This window comes from Triticum aestivum, chromosome 2B (genome assembly GCF_018294505.1).
Source record: "Triticum aestivum cultivar Chinese Spring chromosome 2B, IWGSC CS RefSeq v2.1, whole genome shotgun sequence".
Classification (NCBI taxonomy): Eukaryota; Viridiplantae; Streptophyta; class Magnoliopsida; order Poales; family Poaceae; genus Triticum; species Triticum aestivum.
Window position 1 is genome coordinate 581,967,380 of NC_057798.1, and position 15,835 is coordinate 581,983,214.

General features: G+C 47.5%; 1 protein-coding gene across 4 annotated transcripts; it reads right to left on the reverse strand.

The window, feature by feature from the left end:
- Positions 1-6,170: 6,170 nt before the first annotated feature.
- Positions 6,171-15,026, reverse strand: LOC123046161 (uncharacterized). Of its 4 annotated transcripts, none has more exons than XR_006421987.1 (8): positions 14,279-15,021; positions 14,045-14,188; positions 13,804-13,947; positions 13,560-13,715; positions 10,201-10,432; positions 7,361-7,646; positions 7,156-7,238; positions 6,171-6,549 (listed from the first exon to the last, which is right to left on the reverse strand). XR_006421987.1 is itself a non-coding variant. In XM_044469456.1 (7 exons), exons 1-7 carry the CDS (start codon positions 14,954-14,956, stop codon positions 6,472-6,474), a joined length of 1,515 nt encoding a protein of 504 aa, XP_044325391.1. In that variant the 5' UTR covers positions 14,957-15,020; the 3' UTR covers positions 6,171-6,471. The 4 variants fall into 4 exon arrangements, 1 of the variants encoding a protein (XP_044325391.1); XR_006421988.1 differs by having other exon boundaries at positions 6,465-6,549; positions 7,335-7,646; XM_044469456.1 differs by lacking the exon at positions 7,361-7,646 and having other exon boundaries at positions 14,279-15,020.
- Between the last annotated feature and the right edge of the window lie 809 nt (positions 15,027-15,835).

A 15,835-nucleotide genomic window follows, 5' to 3' on the forward strand; every position in this document is an offset into this window, starting at 1 on the left:
TCATTTCCTACTCTGAAAGTACTCACCTGTAAGGGAATATTTATCCCTAAGGTGTTTTGGTGATTGATGACAATGCTTTTGCGGACTAATCGTGTGCGTTGAGTTTTTCAGAGATTCATTCTTTGGCACGAGACGATTCCCTCCCCTCGGAGTGTTATTCAAGATGGTGTAGCTCTTTTGGTTCTATTTTGGTGGACTAGTTTCGTAGGAGTCACCGTATTATCAAGAGGGAGTCCGCTTTGGTAAGGCTAGGGTGGCATCAACACGTACACATCCTTGTCACACCCTTTGAGCCTTTCCGCTTCAATGGAGAGCTCGTTCCCCTTCACATGTGCATCATTTGGTCCCAGCGGTAGTACCGCAGACCACAGCGGTAGTACCACCCGAGTGCTACAAGCGGCAGTACCACTCCATAGTGGTAGTACCGCTTGAAGCCCTCCACCGTAGTACCGCTGCGGCTCCGTGCTCCTGCTGCCTCAACTCGAGGGCTCTTTTCTCGTGTCAGGTTTTGCGGCACTAGTTGCGGCAGTAGAGGCGGTAGTACCGCTCTTAAGCGGTAGTACCGCCCTTACCACCACGGTAGTACCGCTATGGGTCCAGGTCCTCCCTTTGATCCTCGCTCCCCTCTTCTGTGCGGCAGTACCGCGAGTTGGGATGGTAGTACCGCTGGCCACAGCGGTAGTACCGCCCACCCCTGTGGTAGTACCGCTCTCTGCGGGACTGCTTTGGGGGGTAACGGTTGGATTGTTCCCCCCACTATATAAGGGGGTCTTCTTCCCCAAATTGACCTACCTCTTCCCCCAAAAGCTCCATTGTTGCTCCAAGCTCCATTTTCGCCCGATCTCTCTCCCTAGCCAATCAAACTTGTTGATTTGCTCGGGATTGGTTGAGAAGGCCCCGATCTACACTTCCATCAAGAGAAATTTGATTCCCCCCACTAATACCTAGCGGATCTTGTTACTCTTGGGTGTTTGAGCACCCTAGACAGTTGAGGTCATCGAGGAGGCATAGTCCATTGTGGTGAAGCTTTGTGGTGTCGTTGGGAGCCTCCAATTAAGTTGTGGAGATTGCCCCAACCTTGTTTGTAAAGGGTCAGTCGCCGCCTTCAAGGGCACCAATAGTGGAATCACGGCATCTCGCATTGTGTGAGGGCGTGAGGAGAATACGGTGGCCCTAGTGGCTTCTTGGGGAGCATTGTGCCTCCACACCGCTCTAATGGAGACGTACTTCCCCTCAAAAGGAAGGAACTTTGGTAACACATCCTCGTCTCCATCGGCTCCACTCTTGGTTATCTCGTGCCTTTACTTGTGCAAGCTTTTTTGTGTTGTATCCCTTGCTTGCTTGTGTACTTGTTGTTGTTGCATCATATAGGTTGCTCACCTAGTTGCATATCTAGACAACCTACTTTGATGCAAAGTTTAATTTGGTAAAGAAAAGCTAAAAATTGTTAGTTGCCTATTCACCCCCCCCTCTAGTCAACTATATCGATCCTTTCATCACCCATATTTTTCCTGACCCGTTTTGTCGAGGGATTACGACCGGACATTTGTGCGGTAGTGCTTGTGCAGCGACCACCTGACCTGGACACGGCATGTTCGCTGGCCCTACTTCAGGAGGAAGTGGCCGACGGCGACCTGCCCTACAAGCGCTTCTCCAATGCCAACCAGGGGCCAAGCCACATTGCCAGGTTAACTCCACCCTCCTTCTTCAGTAGACCAGCAACTGGCTCTGAAGACAGGCACAGGACTGACGCAGCTCGGGCTATGTCTGAAGCAAGCAAAATCGCAGTGCTCCGTCAATTTTGCCGAGCAAAGGGCTCTCTTTCAAATGCGGCGAATGTTGGGGCAAGGACCACGTATGCCTACCAACGGTACAGATGCACATCGTGGACGAATTGCTCGCCATGTTCAGCCTGGATGATCCAACTAGTGACTCCCCACCCGACTCGCCTATTTCTAAAGAAGAGAACCTATGCACCCTCTCACGTCAGGCTGAAGACGGTTCATCAGATCCCGGTGTCCTGCAACTGCAAGCATGGATACAAGGGCATGAGATACTGCTGTTGGTGGACTCTGGCAGTTCAACATCATTTGTTGACAGCTCTCTAGCAGCCAAACTTACTGGAGCCACTCCCCTGCCGAGACCGTGCCGTGTGCGAGTTGCAGATGGAGCCACCATTCCATGCACTCGTTACATACCTGCATGTCAGTGGATCACACAAGGGCACAAGTTTCAAACAGATTTCTAAATTCTCAAGCTGGGATCGTATGATGCTATCCTTAGTATGGACAAGCTCCGCAAGCACAGCCCTATGAACATCAATTGGCTTGAACAATACCTGACAGTTACTACACCAGGAAGGCAACTAAAATTGACTGCAGTTTCTTCAGATCAAACTCAATGTTCAGTCATCTCAGCTCCGGAACTGCTCAAAGCTTGTAAGGAAGGCTCAATAGCTCATGTCCTCCTCCTGAACTCGCTGGATGGGAGCAGCAAAACTGACACACCAATTCCAACTGAAGTTCTTCGTTTTCTGGAGCACTTCACCGATGTTTTTGAAGACCAAAGATGCCTCCCTCCATGACGCGAATGTGATCATAGAATCCCTCTGATGGTGGGTGCACAACCAGTCAACTCGCGACTTTACAGATACAAGCCTGAACTCAAGACAGAAATCGAGCATCAGGTGCAAGAGTTGCTCGATGCCGGCGTCATTCAAAAGAGCTCCAGCCCGTTCTCATCCCCAGCACTCCTTGTCAAAAAGAAAGACGACACCTGGTGTCTCTGTGTTGATTATCGACGACTCAACTCCATGACAGTGGTCAGCAAGTACCCCATTCCCCTCATCGATGAACTGTTGGACGAACTTGCGGCCGCCAAGTGGTTCTCCAAACTGGACCTATGCGCGGGGTTTCATTAGATCAGAATGGCCAAGGGCGAAGAATACAAGACGTCCTTCCAAACCCATTCCAGCCACTGGGAGTACCGCGTCATGCCTTTTGGGGTCGCCGGAGGACCAGCCACATTCAACGGCGCCATAAACACTACTCTCCGCCCAGTAAACCGTGTTTGCGCCATCTCATTCTTCGATGATATTCTCATCTTCAGCAAAACTCTGAAAGAGCACATCCAGCACATCTCGCAAGTGCTACAGTTGTGCCAACCCCAGCAAGATTCAGACGATCGAGAACTGGCCAACACCCACTTGTACCAAGGAGTTACGTGGTTTCCTCGGGCTGGCAGGATACTACAAGAAGTTTGTTCAACATTTTGGGATCATTGCACGACCGCTCTTCACTCTGCTTAAGAAGAACCATCAGTTTGTGTGGACCAGTGATACACAGCAAGCCTTCGACGCTTTGAAGCAGAAGCTGATCACAGCCCCTCTACTGCAGTTGCCTGATTTCAAGAAAACGTTCACCATTGACACGGATGCTTGCGCCTACGGGGTGGGTGTAGTTCTCCAGCAAGAAGGCCACCCTATAGCCTACATGAGCAAACCTCTCGGTCCCAGGAACAGAGGGATGTCCACTTATGGAAAAGGAATGCATGGCAATTCTTATGGCTATTGAATAGTGGCGTCCCTACCTGCAGAATGAAGAGTTCATCATCCGCACAGATCAGCGCAGTCTGATCCACCTCGACGACCAACACCTATCCACCTCTGGCAACAAAAAGCTTTCACTAAGCTTCTTGGTCTATGTACAAAATTTGTTACCGCCCAGGCGCCACTAACACAGTTGCAGATGCCCTGTCACAGCGAGCACCAGATGCAACAGCAACAGCAATCTCAGTCTGCAAACCGGTGTGGCTGGATGACATTCTTGCAAGCTATGAAAACAACCCCCAAGTTCAGAAGATCATCAGCGACCTCACTCGACGACCGGACCCCAATCAACGTTTCTCCATGCGCGATGGTCTGCTATACTTAAGAGAAAGACTCTGGTTGGGTGGTTCCCCTGCTCTCCAACAACGCATGCTCCATGCCTTCCACGACAGCATGGTGGGCGACCACTCCGGCGTGCCAGTCACATATCGCCGCCTCCGCCATCTCTTCGCTTGGCCCAAGATGAAAGAGCACACCAAGAGGTATGTCCAGTCCTGCCCCACTTGTCAGCAGGCCAAACCAGAGCGTGTGTGCTACCCCGGCCTGCTCAAACCTCTCCTAATTCCAGACGGCGCGTGGAAGGTAGTCACCATGGATTTCATCGACGGGCTGCCATCCTCAGGCAAGTTCTACTGCATTCTTGTCGTGGTTGATAAGTTCACGCGCTACGCGCATTTCTTGGCCCTTAGTCGCCCCTTCACAGCAGCAAAAGTAGCTCATTCCTACCTGGAGAACGTCTACAAACTGCACGGACTCCCCGAAGCTATCGTCTCCGACAGAGACCCAATTTTCACCAGTAGTTTTTGGCGCAAGCTCTTCAAGACAATTGGCACTGAACTCAACATGAGCACACCGTACCATCCGCAAACTGACGGACAAACGAAGCGCTACAACCAGTGCTTGGAAATTTTCTTCGATGCTTCACCCATGCCAACCCCAACAAGTGGCATCAGTACTTGGCCCTTGCGGAGTTCCGGTACAACTCCAGCTTCCACTCTGCTCTTAACACTTCCCCCTTCGTCGCCCTCTACAGTCACGAGCCTCGCCATTGGGGAATTGAAGCTGCTTCAACAAGCAAGATCCCACAACTCAAAGACTGGCTCGAAGAGCGGAAGCACATGCAGCAGGTCATCCTAGAGCACCTCCACCGTGCTCGCAATATCATGAAGAACCAAGCGGACAAGAAGTGCACTGATCGCTCATTCCAAGTGGGCGGCTCCGTCTTCGTCAAGCTGCAACCATACATCCAGACAACGGTGGTATGCCGCTCCAACCACAAGCTCTCCTTCTGCTATTTCGGTCCCTACAAGATCGTCCGCGTCGTCAACACCGTTGCCTACGAGCTCGAGCTACCTTCCGGCCGCCAAGGTCCACCCCGTCTTCCACTTGTCACAACTCCGCCGGGCTCTCTCTCCCACCACCCAAGTCGAGACGGCGCTGCCAATTCCCACCGACGAGCCATTGAAGCCGGTGGAGATCATCAACACAAGATGGCGCCAAACCCCGCAAGGCAGGCGTGAACAACTGCTCGTGAGCTGGTCCGATCCATCGATCCTGGACGCCAAGGCCATGCGCGAACGCTACCCCATGCTGCCGGCTTGGGGACAAGCCGGCTCTCAAGAAGGAGGGGATGTCAGCGCCACGACGAGCAAGCAGAGCGAGGGAACCGCTGCCATGGCAGCAAAGGGCCAGAACGCTACCATGGTAGCGAGACCGGCCCAAGATGGCTACATGGCAAGGAGGATCTCCAGCAGGCCCAAGCGAATCGTCCAGCCCAACAGAAGGTTTGTCGGGCCAGAGTGGGCCCACTGACCGCATGGCCACTGGTTACTTATTCCACTGGCGTCGATTGACTCGGTATCCAGAAGGATCAGGCAAAGGAACGGCGGCTCTCCTCTCTCACCTACTTCCCCCTTTCCTTTCTTCCTTAGCAAGAACACCCATGGTGATGTATGAACTGAGTTGAATCCTTGTGAGTGTAATAGATCGATCCGATACCCTAACAGTGCGAGCCCAGCAGGAGGTGAAAGAGGAGGAGCCCGCGGCGACGGTGCGGCCGCTGCAGGAGGAGCAGGACCTCGTCGACCACGAGGTAAACAAACTAACCATACCACCATTCGTGCATTACGTGGCAAAATGGACATTTCCATGTTCATCTACTTCTGATACATTAAAATTACCAAAAATTTGGAAACCAGCTTCATGTAGCAGAATTTTCTAGCATGGTAGCAAGAAATGCTGGAGTATATACTAGTCATGCCATGTTGACTTTAAAAAAAATAGTGGGAGTGCCGGCCTGTACTGAGTTGAATTCTGCTGTTGTCACACCGCAGGGAGCTCCACTGTCGGAGTACACGCTTCGTCTGATCGGCTCTGATCTTGAGCACTACATCCGCAAGCTGCTCGACGACGGGGAGATTAAGTACAACATGAGGTACAGGGTGCTCAATTTCAGCATGGGCAAACCCCGCGTCAAATTCAACAGCAGCCAGATCCCAGATGTAAAATAGATACATACAACTATGCTAGCTGACGAGTTGTCGAGTTGTATCTACGCACTTGCTGTTCCATAAAAAAGAAGCATTACTAGAGCATTCCAAAGTCATGACCGCAGTTGCACATATACAAAACAATACATTGGCTGTCGACAGCATCTTGTCCATAAACCTTCCACCTGAAAGAGAGGCTGAGCAAACTAGGGTCTAAAGATAATTCATTTGGGGGGTCGTGAGTACCAAGATAGGCTACTAGTTTCTCTTAAAATCACTACAACGAGTTGTGCTGACAAATAACAATACCACGGGAAACCCCCTCAGTTTTGCTAGTTGAGAAAGGAGAGGTCTTCTGTAATTCTGTAGATAATCTCATTCCATGGAAGGAATAATCTTGTAAAGTTTGAAATCATCACTCCATGGCCTGAATTGGTCCTCATTCGTAATATTCTACAGAGGAAGAGAGTAAATTGTTAGGGAGTCGGATATTTCATAGGGAAGCCCATCTATATAAGAAGAAAAAGACGATGCCACATGCTGATAAAAATTAAGCAATATGAAGGAATCAGTTTTGTGTCTCCCCAAAGTTCTTCCTTCCAGCACATCGTTTCCTAATCCTCCTAAGTCCTCATTCACAATGTCGTGCCTTCCTGGCCATCCTAATCACGTAGTTATCCTCTTGTAAACTAGGTTTGTACCATAACTTTTCAAAATTAGCAACAAGAAAAACTCATACTGATGCACCATGGCTGCTAGTTCTTTGTAACTCCATGCCAGTAAGAACATATGGCAAACTAATGCTTCAAATAAACTCATTAACAATGATTTATACCATACCGGCATGATATTTAACAGGTTAATATTGTGCTGTCTCCGTTAAAAAATAACCTAAACACAAAATAAATAGATTGTTCTAACTGGGAGTAGGTAAAAGATATTACAATTCAGTTAACAACAGGTTGAGCCATTATTGTTAGAGGTTTCATACTATGCAGGCATGCAAAAAGGGTTATTACGAAAAAAAAATTCAAAGAAATGGGGTATGAATGAGGTTACCTCCATCCAGAAGAAAAATCCACGCAACAGAGCTAATTGATTGGGTTTGCTGGTGCTTTCTACACGTACTTGTTTCGCAAGATCTGGAGTTAAATATTAAACAACGGGTTAATTAATACTACAACATGTAATCCATCACGTTAGAGAACATAAGCAGTGTTTATTAAACAGCCACATACCACATTACTTCAAACCAGGTACGTACCAATATGATTTGCTACTACTTTCTCGTCTTAGGCTGGTCATAGTGGGGAGTAACTTAGACTAGTGTCATGCATATGACACTAGTGTAAGTTACTATCTCCATAGTGCAAAGTAACATAGTAGTAGTATCATAGATTGCTTCATTTATTATCTCATAGACTCATTTTGCAGCCTTATTGGGAAAGGCAACTTCTCAAGCAAAACAGCCATTTATTATACTGTAGCAACTATAATAAATATGTTGGGAATTTATCTTTGCACTCCCATCGTGTCGCAGACCTTTGGACCTGTGCTGAAAGTTAATTAAGTTACTCAATTGTTAAGTCTACACAGCGCATTCGTTATCAGTATATATTACTCCACAGCAAACTATTTCAGGCATTTGTTTGTTTTAGTGGGCCCTGGAAGAACTTGATTCATCATTAAAAAAGAAGAACCGAGTTGTCCGGTTAACATACGTAAAACTCAGCTAAAAACGTCATAACAGCCCACACACGAAACAGCGGCCCACCGACCTGGCCACCCACACGAAGCCACACACGGCACTGAGAAGAAAAACATTGTCGAGGTTGTCACCGAGTGCCATCTGTCATCACTCCTCCACGATCCATTTGTCACCACATTCCACGCATATCTTAGGCATAAACAAATACAGAGGACACTCAGCATTGGAATGCTAACATTACAGGATAACGGTTGGTGGCTTTGGTCCTGACACCTTCAGTGGCCACTGGTCAGCGGGGATTTCGGCGACTGCCCAAAGAAAATGGTCAGGAGGACACCTTCACTTCAGCAGACGGGGTTCTCCTCGCAGATCCAGCTTGCCCTATGGCGAGCACAGAAGCAACGGAATATGTGCACAATCTAGGGATAGAGGCCAGAAATCAGGCATCTTTTCTCAACCATCGTGTCTAAGGCAAAGTCATAGGTGTCTGCCAGGGCACCGGCAGCTGGACTTCTGATGATGTTACCGCCGACATAACAAAATTGTGTTGCTAAGCTGTGGCCTCTCTAAAGCTAGTACACAGACTTCTCTTCTATAAATTCATCGAGATGCAAGCTTTGCATTTTCTCAAAGAAGAAAATAAGCATTACATGACAATTTGTGTAATAAAATTATGAAAATGCCACAGCCCTTGTTGTTTTAAGGTCCTGCTAAACTAAGCTTACAGGGGTTTACATTGTATCATGGAAAGCGTATGTCCACCATAGATTCAAGAAACGTCAGCAAGCTATTCTGGGCATAGATTTAACAACCGTGTAAACCAATATATCACCGAAAAAACACAATATTTTGCAAGCTGTAAGGTTCAAAAGGAAATTGATAATTGCAATCCAAGACAACCACAAGTGTGTCATAAATAACAAGACAGACTGTTCAGTAAGCATGGAAAAACGATTCTGATCCTATGCAACGCATAAAGTTACTTCAACCAGGTGATTGAAATAATTGTCAGAAAATACTTCAACAAAGAAAGAGTGAATTGCAAAAAACCACCACATTTGGGGCATCGTTTGCAGAAAACCACTAGGTCACTAATCTTTTGCAAAACTCACCGCGGATTCGGTAAACATTTTACAAATAGCACTGATCAGGTGATTTGGCTCATTTGATCACTTTCTGACAAGTGGGACCAAGTTGTAAGGAGCTGACTTGGCAAAGTTTTGACAGACACACCCCTAAATTGTAAAAAGAAAAAGCAATCAGACCCTGGAGGTGCCGCCGCTGTTCCCCTGCCCGGTTAGCCGCCAGACGGCGCGCCGTTCCCCCCTGCCCAGATCCTCCGCCCTTCTGCCCCTCCGCCCCTCTGCTCCGAAATCGACGCCGACCTCCACCGCCCGCCCGCCCATCTGCTCCCTCCGGCACCTCCTCCTCCGTGCAGCCCGGCGCGGCCAGATTGAGGCGGCGGCCGCAAGGGGCCTGGACCTGGCCGGCCCGCTCCGCGACCTCCTCCCGCCGGTGGACTTCTGCTGCGCGTACAGCTCCACCCTCACCCACGCCCGCCCCGACGGCACCTCCATGGTCGAGTACATCCTCGGCGTCGCCGACCCCCTCCAGTGGCACTCCGAGGTAGGCTAGCTACACCCGGACAGCGTCCCTTCCTTTCTGCATCACGCTCTGCGCTGGATAAGCGGTACACCTCCAGCGCGCATTGGGTCACGACCGTGCTGCGGGTTCCTCGAGGACGAGTTCCACGGCGGGGAACCGGTGCTCGGGCGCGCGACGGTAGTTGACGGAAACGATCACGGCGGCCGGCTCATTGCAGAAGCGGCGGCACATCGCGTCCGGGGGCATGGATGCTGCAGAGAGTAGGAGACGGGAGAAGGAGGGGATGTGCGGCTCGGTCTACAGCAGGCGGCGAGCGCGGCGTGGTGGTGGAGATGAAAGGTGGCGGCGCGGTGGCTCGCTGGTGAGGCAGCATGCCGCCGGCTGAGCAGGCGGAGCGGAGCGGCCACGGAGGCGTCCTGCAGGCAGCGAACGGAGGGAGGGGTTGATTGCTTTTTCTTTTTAGATCTAAGGGTGTGTGTAAATGTTATGCCAAGTCAGCTCCTTACAATCTGGTCCCACTTGTTAGAAAGTGATCAAATGAGCCAAATCACCTCATCAGTGCTATTTGCAAAATGTTTACCGAATCCGCGGTGAGTTTTGCTGCAAAATGTTTACCGAATCCGCGGTGAGTTTTGCAAAAGATTAGTGACCTGGTGGTTTTCCGCAAACGATGCCCCAAATGTGGTGGTTTTTTGCAATTCACTCACAAAGAAAACAAGCAGGGAAATATTACGTAACACAAATCCAAAGAACCAAAAAAAAGTATGCACATAGTATGAAAGCAAGCATACCTGGGTGACAATCAAAATATGATTGCACCCTTTCATGTGTAGAGTCGTAGTACTTCACACCGCTGCGCGTCTGCCTTTTCTTTGTTGCCGGAAGGCGAATTGTAGCATTACCAAGCAGCATATCGTATTCTCCCTGGCTAAATGGTTTGCGGAGAACACGCATCAACCTTTCCTTGAATTCTGAATCTGGCCTCTCCATGATATGTTTAGGCCATACAAAACCATCTAATCCCTGTGAAACAATGAACTTATCACGATTCACGAGTATGTAGAATATGGGAAATATACTTCAAAAAAACTTTCATAATAAGAAAAAATCAAACAAACTATTTGAATGATCGGTTTAAACCTAAGGAAATTTAACTGGATCATATAGGCTTTCTGAGCAAACCTGACATGCATAATATTGTATGTGGATAATTTTCCTTTATTTCGTCAATCTTAATGTTAGTGTGCTCATCTTTGCCATTGTCAAAACTTCTTTCCTTTTTGCTATCCCCAAATTCACCTGGGCTAGGCCAACCCAGACTTGAGCTGAAGCCTAACATGAGTGAAATGTTGTTGGTATCTGGTGGTGGTATATGTCCAGATTTCCGTATTCAACGGATAACTGTCCTGTCTTTAATATGTACATCCGCTCACAAATAGATGAGTCGCCAAACATTGTGTCATAATGTATCCGAAGATAGGTAATCAGATCGTCAAACAAGAGTCTATCATCAGGATATGCAAGTTCATTTTTAATGCATTCTATGTGGTTTCATATCACCAGCAGGCCCCTCCATGTCTGCATGCCAAGAACCCATGTTATGACTGCATGTCAGAATGTTTTGCAGTTTCAAGATTATGAAACTAGCACATGCAATAGACTACCAGATAGTTTGGCTAGGTGATTGTAAAATTAGAGAACCAGCATATTCATGTAATATATCCGAAGAATTCCAGACAACAACAAAAAGCAAAATATTTTGAATAAAGCAATCTGTTTCTGTTCTCCCAAAGCAGACATTACTATAGAGTCTAATCATGATCATTTTAGGCAAACAGGGCATAAGTCGAGCAGATCTTCGAAGTTGTGGCTTTCTGTTCTCAAGCAGGAATTGCGTCAGACAGCAGGATCACATATTTATTCATTGCTTAAACTTTGAGAAAAGAAAAAGGAAACCACACACACAACTATGTTATAAAAATACAGATTGGTCAGAAACAGACATGTAACATGTTTTAGAAATCCATAAGAAATGCAACTCTTTCTAGATTGTGCGCTAGCTAAGATTCTTTGGCGTTCGATTCATATTGCCTTTAATATTGCTCCACCTACCTCCATCAACATGTTATTTGGAACGTAGCTTGATGGGGTGGACTCGGATATAGCGAGGCACATTCGTGTTGGAGTTTGTGCCTTATTATGGGCAGTCTGGAACTGCAGAAATGATTTGATTTTTAACAGAACAACGAACATTCACTTTTTGCAGGTTATCTTCAGGGCCACAGCATTGATCCGTATGTGGTCGCTACTCACTCCGACGGAGGCCAGGAGGCATTTGGCTACTGCGTCTACCCGATGGGAGATGGTAGCTCGGGTTATTTTCAACCGGTTTGGATGGCGGTCATGTAATAGGGTAAGCATGTAGTGCTCCTATTTTATTTGCCAGCCGGTTGTGGCTTTTTATTTAGGCTCTTATGAGCGTTTTGTGTTATTTCGTACTTCGAGACTTTGGAGACTTTGCTACTGGTTTCTTTTTAATAATATGAGCCGTATGCATCTTTCTGATGCAGAGGCTAGGGTAACACCCCTTTTCGAAAAAAATAAATAAGAAATGCAACTCTATATTTTGATTTGTCTCAAAATTTGATTTGCCGTATGCATTTGTGTAGTCAAAGTGTGCTGGAAGAAGCGAAGCACCATGAACTCAGTATGTTCACTTCGATACTAGAGCGATCCCCTGTTGGATCACTAAACAGCAAAAGGTGATGAAACCGAGCATCCAGTCTTCCTTGGACTTGGTTGCATGCTATTTTGCTCCATCCAAATTAACACAGATGTGCTTGCATGATATTTATTTGAGGCAGATCAAAGCATGGCATGGCATGGCTTATGCCAGTCCTCCTTCCCTAGGCCACTTGCTTGAGGTATAACAACCGGACGTAATTGCACCAAAGGCAGCAAACAAAAACATTATTGAACAGATCATTCATGCCGTTTTCTTTACTTTTTTTACATTAGGAGAGCGTTGTAATGTGTGTATACAATATGCAAGAGAAAAAAAAATACAAGTGGAGCCAAAGGAGACAAACAAAAATAATTAGATTCTAGTTAGCAAAATCTTATAGTTTAAATTTGAAATGCATCTCTCTTCCTTAGTACTACAATCATAAAAGATAAACCTTGACTCGACTACTAATTTCATAGTGGGCAGTGTCACATGTGTGATGAGACCTTCATATATTACTTTGTAGAATCATTTTTCATTGGACATGCATTAATATTTTGTTGGTTAAATCTAAGGTCAATATTTAGCACAAAATACAAAGGGGGCCAATAAACCAAGACAGAGGTAGTATGTTACTCCATTTGTCTCTCTTCTCCTTAATTACTTGTCACATCATCTTTTTTGCATATGTGGCAGGCATGTTACTACTACCTATGTTACTCCCACTATGTGAGACAATGTATGTGAACCACATAGGTGTCTATATTTTAGAAAATGTTAACCACCAGATTAATTGGTAATAGATATACTCCATGCTCCTAAATACTCCTTCCATTGGAAAATAATTCAGTTATTTCCAAAGGGAGGGGATATTACTCTACTCTGAAATAAGTGCGTTCTGAATGTTAAAGAGAGGTGTGCATTAAGTTAATCAGGAAGTGCCATGTATTGAAGGAACTAAACAAACAAACATAACTATGGTAACCCCCCCCCCCCCCCCCCCCCCCCCCCCCCCCCCCCGCACCCCGACCCCGACATTATACCACCTTAATTTTCTAAGCAGCTTGTCATTTCAATAAGCAAATAAGCCGACTGAACAGGCATTCTATGCAATGAATGACTCTCCATATTTAACAAGTATACAGCACATTCATTTATTTAGAACTAATGTGATGTAAAATGCAGCATTGTAGTTTTCAGATTTGCTATAGGAAGCATCAACATCAACATCAATTAGGCACATTGGTACAAGACATAATACTATTCTTGCATGTCAATAGCCTCTTATGTGGCATATCTGCCGACGAACACAAGTATAAACCACAGAAAATTCATTCCTCACTGCTGAAAACACATATTTGCTCGTTCTATATTAACCAACAGTGCGTGCCGGGGGCAAAAATAAAAGGCATGGGGAATTCTCACCGAATCAATGTGAGGCTCGGCATCATATCTTGAATTCCTTTCTCTGTTCACAGTATTCAGTGTTTCCACAGGCAGCTCCCCCGACGGCTTCTCTTCATCATCCTCCAACTTGATCTTCTTAGCACCATTTTTCACTCCTTTCTTCTCCTTCCGACCCTGTTCGCACAGGTGTGCCATGCGCTTACTCTGCTTTAGGCAGTAGGCAGTATTTAACTGGAGGGGAAATGGAGACGATTTTTTTTACCTGTTGCCAATGCGCAGGGGAATCGCGAACACGAGCCTTCAGCGGAGGCGTACCCGTGCTAATCACTGGCACCTTCTCGTCTCCCTCCTCCTCCTCCTTGATCTTCTCAGCACCATTTTCCCCTCCGTCCTTCTCTCCCTTACTCTGTTCCACCGTTCGCACAAGTGTAACATGAGCTTACTCTGCTTTAGGCACGCGGCAGCAGCATTTAACTGGAGAGGGGAAATGCAGACGATTTTACCTTCTGCCGATGCGCAGGGGAATCGCGCACACGATACTTGATCTTCTTAGCACGATTTTTAACTCCTCCACCTTGATCTTCTTTTCCCTCCTCCCGCTTGATCTTCTTACCACCATCTTCCCCTCTTTTCTTCTCCTTCCGACCCTGTTCGCACAGGCGTATGCAACATGCGCTTACTCTGCTTTAGGCAGGCGGCAGCATTTAACTGAAGGGGGAAAATGGAAACGACTTTACCTTTTGCCAATGCGGAGGGGAATCAAGCACACGAGCCTTCAGCGCAGGCCTGCCCACCTTCCTCTTCCCCTTCCCCTTCCTAACGCCGCCGCCGTTCTGCCCCGGAGCAGCACGGGCAGCCGCTTCCTCCCCATCCTTCTTCTCTGCATCAGCTTCCTGCCCGTAGCGCACAACCTCGCCCTGTATCTCGAGCACTAGCGTGTCACCGTCCTTGTGCGTGTGCCGCCATAGTTGACGGTAGCTCTCATCCATTTCCCCTGTTTCGTACCAAGGGATCTCCGCGGGGGGTTCCTTCTCCTCCACCAGGCGGTCGCCTCCTTCCGGGGCTGGGGAGGGGAGGGGGGCGGTTCGGGCTTCGCCATCCTCGGGCTGCTCGCACTTGATGGCGTGGGGAGGGGTGCCGGGACGGCCGCGGGCAGGGTGCTCGAGGGCGGAGGAATCGCCGCCGGAGTGGAGGTGCTGGAGGCGGCTGAGGTAGTCGGGGTCGACCTGATGGGTGCTGATTCCTTGGGCGGCGAGCTTGGCAGCGACGAAGTCGGCGGAGGAATCGCCGTCGGGGTGGAGGAGCTGGAGGCGGCTGAGGTAGTCGGGGTCGACCTGATGGGCGCTGATTCCTTGGGCGGCGAGCTTGGCGGCGACGAAGTGGGCGGCGGAAGCCGGAGCGCGTGGCCGCAGCATGGTTGGGGTTTTTGGGACTGGTTGGTACTCTAGCCTCTAGGCCGTGAATGCGAAGAGACGCCTAAGCTAGTGGGAACGCAGACGATTAATTGGAGGCACGCTCGTGACACAGTGGAGTACTCTGCGAAAGCGAAGAGACGCCACAGGGACAGCTGGACAGGGGAGGGAAACATGCCGCTTTGGGAAACCATCCAACGGCGCCTGATCGGTTGATGATCATTGATCAGTGGTGGAGTGCACACTTCTGTTGGGTTTGGAGCAACTCATAATTTTCCGAACGGACAGTGTTGAATCACAGTGGACTGAGACTTGGTTATGTCTACGTTGATGTTAAACATGTGAGAGCTTGGATGAAGATTCATGCGAAATTTTCTTTTTAGTATTTTCTTTTTTCTTTAATACATGTTATGTTAGACTAGCACATATGCCCGTGTCGTTGCGAGGGGAGAAAAAATGATATGCATTTAAAGTTAGCGAGAATTATATCTGCAAGCAAAACCCTTTGTGCGCGTGAAAAATGAAACATTTACCTACTTGGTTTCGCTAGCGTGAAGTAATCAATCCACTATTTTTCCATTCATTGATTGAGGTCATTTAAGAGTTTTGTTACGTCATTGTACGCGAGAGAAGGCCCATGAATAATTCAATCTACTTTTCCTTTTAATGGAGGAGCTTTTAAGGTATAAAGTTTCTCAATGTTGTACGAAACATGAATCATTTTTGATATTCTGAACAGGTTTTTGAAAATTATGTACACTTTCAGAAAAACGCGAACAACATTTGAAACAGGAAGATCTTTTAAAATTCACAAACATTTTTTGAAAACACCAACTATTTTATGAAAACATGGACATTATTTGAATTTGTAAACATTTTTTT